A 10,756-nucleotide genomic window follows, 5' to 3' on the forward strand; every position below is an offset into this window, starting at 1 on the left:
TGTCTGAAGACGTCACATTCGGGGAGGTTTATAATTAGTTGAATTATAGAAATATAGATACAAAAAATAGTTTTTTTTTCACATTCTGGGTCCACTGCTTCAACTTACTAAATAGACGCTAGTGTTCTAACTTCTAACCACAGCAGATTATTATTATTTATTACTATATTATTGCTACCCACGATAATATCTTCTCTACCTATTTATTAATCGGCAATTTCGGTTACGGAAATTCCGAGTAGAATAGGAACGTAAATTCGTAAAAATATATCTACACTTGAAAATGTATTTCAAGGGTTTGGAAGGCCATTTGTCATTTGGTAATTACTAGTGGTTACGTACCGCCCAGATCCCGCGACAAGTAGATCCACGTACGTCAACTGGATCCCTTTGGACATTTAGAACCTCAACGACAATTTAGATTCCATATTAACTATAATCTCCCACGTCATTTAGACGTGAAATCGGCGGTATAACAAGTCAAAGAATATTTTTTAAATATTAAATATTATTTTATTGAAATACTTTATAAAACGTTAATATTTCTCGTTTCTTAATATAAATAATTATTTAATTGGTATTTAATAAAAAAAAAAGGTATGCAAGGTAACTATAAAGTATAAGATAAGAATAACAGTGTTAGGTAATTTTCCAAACCACCTTTATTATTAAACGACGTACAATAACATTATCCGTATTGTTTAATAACATTATGAGGTATTACACGAGGCGCGTTTTTTTATTGTGGTGTCCCCAGTAGGCCTAATCCACATCGTAAGCGATAACGCAATAACGCATCATATGCAGCGGCATATTTAGGTAGGGGTTTTGGGTCCAGTTGTCCAGAACGGCAAATATTTATTTTGTACTTTATGAGTACTGGCGCAGTGACGTCAATGTATGCCATAGAGGTATAAAATACTATACTATTTATATAACATGCAGTGGCGTATTTAAGGTTTTTCCGCCTATAGGCACTTTCCAATTTGCCGCCTCCCCCCCCCCATCATTCCTAAAATTATTTATAAAACATATTTAAATATACAATTTATTATATTATAATATTATATTAAAAATATACATTATTAATGAACATTAAATTACAAATATTAAAACTTTAAATTTTTTCTTTTACTTTTTTCCTCAGTGATCTAAACCAAAATTAATTAATAACTATAAATTAAACTAACTTCTGTTATAAAGTGCTGCTATTGGGTGGCTTCTTTTTTTTTTCAAGCGTCGCATGTCAAAAAAATAAATGTATATCCGCATACATGCTTATTGTAAATTTAAATTACAGATTGTATGTTTTTAAAATAAAGTTAAAAAAAAAAAAAAAAACTTTTTTCCTCGGCAAATTTGTATAAATATAGTAGGTACATGTAGATAGATGTTTAATTTTGTGCGAACAAAAAATTAGTTATAAGTTTGATTTCATCAAATGAAAAATACTTATTGTAATTTTGTAAAAAAATATTGTTAAAATTTGCCGCCCTCCAAATGTTGCCGCTCTAGGCCCGGGCCTGTGCCTAAATACGCCCCTGATAACATGGTATTCTATGGTATTAACAGTTTCACCATTGCGCAGCGTAGAAGTTTTTTAGCTTTTTTTTGCTGGGGGGAAGAGGCGGCAAAATATGTGTTGCCTTTATCCTAAAATTCCTAAATACGCCACTGATCATATGAATGCATTCAAAAAAAAAAAAAAAAAATATACATCAACTTAAACTATGTAAATACTAATAATAATATATAATTCATTAAAATAAGGAAACCTAGGAATAAAAATATAATTTTCGCTATTGTAAAAGCTACAAAAACGGGTAATGTGTATAATATGTGTGTTGCCGGCCGGCGATAGTCAATGTGTTGGATGAGTGGATGAGAGATGTGCGCTGATGCGTAAGGGAACAACTAAATAAAAATTATACTATAAAACAAACACATCCTGGCAACACTTATTTTTGTTATTCAGATGAGCTTCTTAATGATACTGCCAATCGTCCTCCGGGTTGACATTATACAAGGATATAGCGTAATTATTTCAGTTTTTTTGTTTTTCCGATATTATGGCAAGATCTGAAATTTTTTGTTTTATTTTACTATTTACCACCCAAAGTACCAAATTGATCCATATTTGCTACAAGAATTCACAAAAAATAAACTACATAATTGTAAAATCATTATATATTTTTCGCTACATCCACGTCCAGGATCTAAGGTGTACTATTCTACATTTCTACTACTATTCTAATATAATATAATCACGAATAATACGAATAATACATGGTTGTTATTTCTCACAATTTTTGTCTACTATAACTAATGAGTAAAATAAGTAGGCATTGTGTACTATTTTTTCATTGGACCCTGAAGAATAAAATATGCGTCTACATCAACTACATCGTCCGACTAGCCCGGATTGTTCATATAAATTAATATATTTTATTTTAAGTTTAAAAAATAATTTTAATCCCAAAAAAGAATAATAAAAAAAAAACTTACTTAAGCGTCGACTCTTCCTGGGAAACCGAGTTGTACCAATCTACAGTGTATACGGAGTGGTGCGCCGCCACCTAAGAAACTCCAAATTTTCTTCATACGATCTTCATCGTGATTCTAAATGGGAGTATAAAGATATTTTATGAAAATAAACAGCACGAAATGAAAAGGAGAGTACTTGTCATGTACTGAAGACTGTTATTTAACGACTGGTCATTAAGACTATTATAGAATTGTTAATCGTCTTCGATTGTCGCATGCCACAGATGACGAATATTATAATATGATAAATCTATGGTTTTTTTTTTATAGAACTCTTTGTGATATTATACGATCTATTTTTCTATTTTAGCTGTTTGACATATTAACGTAAAATTAAAACATATAAACTATAGACCAAATCTTTATAGATATTGCAAAGTATTAATATTTTATTCTAATATAGTCAAAATATTTTGAAAATTATAATATGTATAAGGAATGCAAACATTAACATTTGGTGAAATTTTCAAATAACTACAGTTATTCGTTTTTAAATTACTACAAAAAAACAAAAATCGGTTGAACAGAAATAGTTATCACAGAAATATGAAATGAATATCTAATAATGTCATAAATATTCAAAATTCAGACAATTATAAAAAAATATTAATGCGTCTTTTCAGAAAACTTTTTATTTCTGTTAGGGATAAAAAAAACTTATATTAGTCAAGTACTCGGCCAGTTAAAAATGAAAAATGCTATTTATTCAATTAATATAAATATAAATTATTATATAAAATGGGTCTGGTAATATACTAATATGACGATTATGTATTTTTGGTCTCACGTATTTTATGCATCGCGCGTTCGGGAATAAAATATGCATAAGTATACGTCACCCGGCGTGTAGCAGATTGTCCGGTGCAATAAGTATGTATTTATTTTATGTCTAAAAAAGTAAATTAAAGCTCCAAAAGTATAGAAAATCAAACTCACGTAAACATCAATTTTTTTTGTGAAACTTAGTTTTGTCATATTTAATGTCCACACGTTCAGTAACCACATCGCCGACCCAGGAACACCTTTCCTCGTCCGTCTTTACCACGTTTCGAATTGAAGTTATTGAGATCTTTCATAAAAATAAGCTGAACAGAACGGCATATGCGTGTAAAATATTATATATATTAAAGTACGGTTTAACGATTTGTACGTCTATTATTTTCTCCGTTAAAATTATTACAACCGTCAATCGTCTCCGACGAATAGCGAAGATTCAAGATTACCATAGATGATAGATTAATATGATAGATCCATATCCATAGATTATATACTGTATTATTATGTTGTAATATTATTATTAGCCAGACATTTAAATTTATTCGGGAGTCTGCCGTTCGAGAGACTCAATTGTGTACTTATACAAATTGTATATGCACGACAAGGCGGAGGGCGGGGTAGATTGTATAGATGTTGTTCAGGACATTGAGACTAGACTCATTCAAAGTTTCTGCCATTGGCATCGCATAAATTAGTAATTAGTTGTTGTTATCGATATTTTTCGCCCTTATTATTATTGAATGACATGACACCCGTCTTCTCATTATTAATGTAAAAATATTATAATATTATCAATAATCAATATTAATATCGAAAACCATCATAATTATTTTCCAAATAGACAAAAATATTAAATTATAGGTACTACAATTTTCTTCAAACTTTTTTATTGCTTTACTACTTTTTTTTATGGTGAGTCCACCATCTCAAAGACCCCTGACGAGCCGCCACTGCAGGTGTTAATAAGTTTATGGCATAAACAGTTTAAAACTAATCTACATAATATTTTGAATACTTCTGCACTGTTAGTGTTAAATAATAATACACGAATTGGTGTCTTTAAATAATATTTTTATAATAACTTAAAACAAAATAGATAACTATACCTATAATCGTTATTTTTCGTTAAAATATCCAAGTTTTGTCAATATTCAAATTTGGTATATGTACCAAAACACGTAGTGCCGAACACGGGTATGAACTGGGGAAAATTCCCCAGAAATATTTATGGGTGGGTGGGCGATAATCAAAAATAGTTTGTTATGCAGTACCTATCTTGTATGTATATAGTTAGAAATAATATAGTACCATTCGAACGTAACTAACTAAACATTTTTTTAGTAGGTGGGTCTAACACCAGCATTTTTTTCCCCTAACATGAAATATAGGTATAGATCGGCGCCACTGGATTTACGACTAACCTCTGAGACTGGGAGTGAGAATATGAATAAAGTTAAAACTTTTAAGCAATAATAATAATATAATAGTAGCTATAGTTATATAGTTATACTAAGTTATATACTATTCTCATTAATATAAAAAAAACATAATATGGTGACCAGACATGAGTTATGGCTATTTTAACTGAGAAGTGAAATGTTCAGTATCTTCAGTTACTACATTTTAATTTTTTATTATAGATATATAAACGAAACCTAACATTATGAAATAATTTATGCGTGTATTATTAAAACATTAGGTTATAATAAAAAATAATTTAATTGTCTATTAAACAAAAATTATATGGATTATGCTAAATAACAACTATTACACTAGTGTTACTACGATATAATAACCTAAAAGCATTTAAATACATTGATAATTAAAAATTAATAATACTAATTACAAAATTAATTAATTTGTAAAATCCATATGATTATTTTAATCCCCCGTCAATTAGTTCCTCATGCGTCAGTTAGTCACCAGGATCTATGTGACCGTTCACGATTACTAGTTAGTAGTTTGGGTTTGGGACATGACTTAAGATAATCTTAAGCCATGGTTTGGGAGCATCAAGTCTAAAAACGGTAGACTAGTGGGTACCAGTGGTACCACATTGCTTTATAGTTTAAAAATGGTGTTGAGTGGGTATTTGGATATGTTAAATTCACGGTTTAAGATATACTCATCATAAACCGTGGTTAAATTTAAATTCAATGATATACATATTCTAATGGTAATCGGTAAAAAACAACTACGTTAATTTTGGTTAAAAGCTATTAAAATAATTGTCGTCATAAATAAAATTATTTTTAAATTACATAGAAATTCGAAAGCACGCTTGTTGAAATAAATTTTACATTTATATTAATTTTTTTAATATGTAAGTTATATATATGTATATATATATTATTAGAAGTAAGGCTTCAACATCACAGGTCATTAGCCTAAAGTTATAATTGTTGAAATACATTTTCACTTTTCATGCCGAGTTCGAATTTTGAACCGAACATCAATGGTTTGACCCATCACAAATCTACAGTTATTAATTTTGAATAAACAAGAAAAACAATTAATACATTAAATTGTTATTTGTTTTTATGAATATACATGACAATTCAATTAAAAGTAAAAACGTATAATCTTTATTACAATAAAAATAACTTAACTATAAATAATAAGATTGTTTTTAAATTTACAAGGTGTTTAACTATTTAAGATTTCAATATTTTTATTTTTATTTATAATTACAATGTATTAACGATTTAAGATTAATACATTGTATAAATATAATCACTCATGTCAATAAGTATTCGATAAAATTTATTTGAACTAAATTGTAATTAGAAGTAGATGTGTATTTTTGAAATTTTGAAATTACAACATATTTATATATTAATAAAAATTAAAGTCAAATATCTATAGATGTCTTAACATTAAGTAAAAAATAAATTTATTTATGTATCATAGCCTGTCTAATTTGCCACCGTAAGTCATTATGATTTTTTTCACCTGGCACTTTATGATTCTGCCATTCATTTTGGTAATACTGATGTAATGATACTGGATCCATTTGTTTCCTTTTTAAAATTTGTGAATATTTGTTTTCACCTGAAATCATACACTAAAGATTATACAATAGGCATAATGTATAACTATAAAGTGTTTATTAACTTAGAATGTTTTTAAATAAATAACATATAATTAATTAAGTATTAAAAATATATATTGTGTCCCGTGAGAATTTACCCATTGCGATATCTCCTAAAATATTGATTAATAATCATAATTCTGTTTTTTTTTTATGTAAGACTCACTGGGACAAGAATTACAGGTATTTCATTTTTAAATGTAATTTATTGGTTTGGTAAAAAAGTTAAAATATAATTTTTTTTTAAAATTGAAGATAGCCATTTTGTAGAGTTTATTTTTCTGAAAATGTTGACTTTTCAACATTTTAGGTTTTTAATTATTATATAGGCATAAGCCCACTGGCCACATGTTTGACAACAGTGGCACTTATATGATATTAAATAATTCACAATTTTTTTCGAAACTAGAAAAATATTAAAATTGATGAGATTAATAAATATAAAATGTTGAAACATCAAAATTTCCAGAAAAATAAACTCTACTAAATGTATATCTTCGATTTTTATGAAAATGAAATTATTCTTTTAACTTTTTTACCAAAACATTAAATTAAATTAAAATATGAAATACTTGTAGTCCTTGTCCTTGTGAGTCTTATAAAAATAACCAGATATGATATCTCTATTATTTCAGAAGATATCGCAAAATCCTTACAAAACACTCTGTATAGTCACATTTTCTATCTTACTTGTTTTTTTTTTTTGTAAATCTGTTTGAATAGCTATTGTGGATACAGCTTTAGAACATATTTTTGTTTTTGAACTTGGGCGTGATAACCTTTCGAAAACTTCATTTTTTTTTTTATTGCAACATGCATTTTTACAATAATTATTAGGTGGAATATCTTGTTTTTGTTCCAATAAATTTCTTTTTTTATTTAAATCATCATTCAAATTTCTTTTTTCTTCAACTAGTGCTTTGTGTTTTTCATACTTAATAAGTTTTTTTAAATCTAAAATTTAAAATACAATGCAAAATGAATTAATTTAAAAAAAATTTTTAATTTAAGACTAGAATATTAAACTACAATTATTTCTAATAAATGAAACTAAACACCAGTAGTCACACATGTGAGCGAAATACATACAAAATAAACAAAAAGCGTCAATTAAGAAGACTAAGAATTTGATAGGTACCTAGATGTTATAGGCTTATAGCCCAAAATATTATTGAAAATATAAAAATTTAACTTTTGATATTATATATAGAGAGAAATAGAGAGGTGTCGCAATGGCAGCAATGGCTCTTAGTAGGCTGACAGGCTGAGGAATAAATAAAAACTAAATATAAAAACAAAATGTAAATAGAGAACTGTAGAAAACTTTAAATTATATCTGTATATATATTGTAAATGTTTATATCATAAATTAATCTATATGTAAACAATTATAATTTTATTTATTTAAAATCTTTAAAATTATTCACGTAAGACTTAAGTAAATATACAAAATAAATTATGTAACCTATAATTAAAATCTAAAATTAAGATCCGAATTTTAGAGTTGAAAACATACTAATGTATAAATTAATTACAAGAATCAATTTTTATTTAACTAATGTTTAATGGGCATAAATGCAGTTTAGCTCCCAAGAAAATTTTTGGAATTTTTTTTTTAAAATGTGTGTTTTTGAATTTAAAATACAAAAAATTTAAGTTTTTAGAAATGTTAATATTCATATGCTCAACATTTTGGTGAAATCAGAAACAAGAATATTACACAAATTCCAGTCAAAAAAAAGTAAATTCTAAAACTTTATTATTTGAAAATTCAGTTTTTCAGTTCCAATAATTTGACATTGTAATTGTTCAATTAATTTACCCATGTCTCCCCGTCGCGGGTATTTTTTTTTTTTTTAAATTACTAATTTATGTTATTACTCATCAAATGAAAAACAAAAAGGTCAAAAAAATCAATTTTGAGTTTCTCAAACATGCAAATGTTTGAAATAACTTTATAATTCAGTTTTAAGTGGTATATTAACAATAACATAAAAAGTAAGAATAATAGACAAATTTTGATTCCACCAAAATGTTAAGCATATAAATACAAATATTTCTAAAAAAAAAAAAATCTTAAAAATTAAATTTTTTGTAATTTAAATTCAAAAACACAATTTTTGAAAAAATTGAGCATTTTGAAGTTTTTTGACCATAACTTCCAAAATAAATTCTACTGGATTTTTTTGAAAGTACCATCTATTTAAACATGCAAAAACACAGATTTTTAAAAAAAAAATTCCAAAAATTCGCTTGGGAACTAAACTGCATTTGTTCTGTTATTGTCATGTGTCATTGAGTTATAAACAAATTGAAAAAAAGTTTATATTTTTAGTATTACATACCTTTCATAAATTTTTGAAGTAAATGAGATTCAACATTCTCATACCCTAACTCTTTAAGATGATGTAAAACTATAACTTGGTCCAGTTCCATCAAAAAAAAGTGGTGTAATGAATCTTAAAACAGAAGATGAAAATCTAAAACTTATAATATTAAATATTTTAATTTTAAATGTCCCAGTGAATTAATATATAATATTACCTACAAATTACAATACATGTAAATATTCACTATATACATACTTAAATGTTAAAGTACAGCCAAACACCGTTTAAAAACTTAAAATTAATTTTGAATTGTTTGAAATTTGAAATTTATCGTTATCAATTATATCTTTATAATTTCATTCACACTGTACACAACGGCGTCATCTCGTGAACAAATATAAATCATTGTCTCAATAATTTTCCAGATGATCAATATTACATGTGCTGATAAGTGTTATCGTTTGAAAAATTTTTAGTTTTCTAAGAACCATCGAACATTACGTTATTTCGACTTACAAGTTACTGATCTGTGTTCTTTTTCGTTCACCAAAATTTAATCATGTCTGCAATTAAGTTTGGTAGCCACCTAAAAGAACTACGATTGCATTTATGTCAGTCGTCTCCTTCAAGCAAAGGAGTGCGGTTAGTATTTCTGTAGTAGGTACCTATTGAGTAATATTTTTAATAGATGTAACTTTTATTTACAGACAGTTTGTTGAAAAATACTATGTACCATTGAAGAAAGCTAATCCAAAATTTCCCATTTTGGTGCGCGAATGTAGTGGCGTGGAACCAAAAGTATTTGCTCGCTTTGGTGAGTTTTAATTGACAAAATTGTATTAATAGTTAATTCTCGGTAAAAAATTAAAAATTACACAAGTTGTGATTTTTAAATGATTAATAAAGGTCAATCAATAATATATTAATTGTATATATATCTATATCTACAGTTAATTTATCTTAATGTGGCTACTGGATATGTTGGTACCAAGCCTATTAGCTCACATTAAGCAGTTGACAAAATAAACTAAAATAAGTACAAAAATACAAACATTTTTAATATTAAAAAACTTTTTATATTGCATACTTGTGCCCATGGGTGCCCACAGGAAATTTATCAGGAGGGGCATAATGAAATCAAACACCAAAAATTACATTAAAAAAAGTTTAGTCCTTGTTAACTACTAAATGTGTTAGAATTACATGAAATTACCCCACACACTAAAGTAAAAATATCGATAAAATGTTTATAAATCAAAATAAAAGTTAAAATGTTCAACATCTTATTTGAATTCCAAGGGGGAGGATGCCCTGTCTTGCCCCCCCCCTTCAAGCACTCATGCTTGAACCATAAAAATGGAAAACCTAATTATATTAGTTGTTTTTAAATATATATTCTCACACTATGATAAAATAAAATTTTCCCTCATAAACAGTACTAACTACTAAGTGCCATATTATACAGTCTTTTAATCTTGTTAATATATAACCTATCACAATTGGGACCATTTTATCCATTTTACGTGGACACACATATTAACCGTTTCCACATTAGGCAGAATCTACTGTAATTGTTTTAAAAGTAGAAATAAATTTTATTATTAAAATGTATGTAAAAAAAATAGGGTAGTCTAGGATAAATTTGTCTATAAAATTCTAATAGATTTTTCTTATTTAGAATTTGGACAAGAACGAAGCGAACAACTATCTGATCAATCAGCGGATAATGTGCTTAAGAAAATAGAAGGATTAGTAAAACAATAGAATTGTGGTAAAAGAAAAATAATGTTATTTTAATATTATGTACATATAAAATATTATAGTAAATATATTTCAGTTTTTGTAGTCTGCTCAGCAATATGATATTGAATTGAATTATTAAATATTTTAAATCATTTAATTTGGACTAGTAATTTTAATTCTAAACTATTATATACTTAGTTATGGATAACATCTTGTTTTTTTTTAAAAAAAAATACATTGTTTATAAACAGCATTCTATTATTTTTGTTTA

The 10,756-nt window shown here is 26.8% G+C and overlaps 2 protein-coding genes across 5 annotated transcripts; one reads left to right on the forward strand and one right to left on the reverse strand.

The window, feature by feature from the left end:
* Positions 1-5,883: 5,883 nt before the first annotated feature.
* LOC132919433 (uncharacterized) lies at positions 5,884-9,127 on the reverse strand. 4 transcript variants are annotated; one of them, XM_060981032.1, is made up of 4 exons: positions 8,998-9,127; positions 8,758-8,898; positions 7,103-7,366; positions 5,884-6,372 (listed from the first exon to the last, which is right to left on the reverse strand). In XM_060981032.1, exons 2-4 carry the CDS (start codon positions 8,846-8,848, stop codon positions 6,215-6,217), a joined length of 513 nt encoding a protein of 170 aa, XP_060837015.1. In that variant the 5' UTR covers positions 8,849-8,898; positions 8,998-9,127; the 3' UTR covers positions 5,884-6,214. The 4 variants fall into 4 exon arrangements, with proteins under 4 accessions (XP_060837015.1, XP_060837018.1, XP_060837017.1 ...); XM_060981035.1 differs by having other exon boundaries at positions 8,758-8,871; positions 8,998-9,124; XM_060981034.1 differs by having other exon boundaries at positions 8,758-8,892; positions 8,998-9,124.
* Positions 9,128-9,202: 75 nt separating this feature from the next.
* LOC132919434 (NADH dehydrogenase [ubiquinone] 1 alpha subcomplex subunit 2) lies at positions 9,203-10,738 on the forward strand. The gene is made up of 3 exons (XM_060981036.1): positions 9,203-9,384; positions 9,450-9,556; positions 10,421-10,738. The coding sequence occupies exons 1-3, from the start codon at positions 9,302-9,304 to the stop codon at positions 10,504-10,506; spliced, it is 276 nt and encodes a 91-aa protein (XP_060837019.1). The 5' UTR covers positions 9,203-9,301; the 3' UTR covers positions 10,507-10,738.
* The last annotated feature ends 18 nt before the right edge of the window (positions 10,739-10,756 follow it).

The sequence above is a fragment of the Rhopalosiphum padi genome, chromosome 2 (assembly GCF_020882245.1).
Source record: "Rhopalosiphum padi isolate XX-2018 chromosome 2, ASM2088224v1, whole genome shotgun sequence".
Lineage (NCBI taxonomy): Eukaryota > Metazoa > Arthropoda > Insecta > Hemiptera > Aphididae > Rhopalosiphum > Rhopalosiphum padi.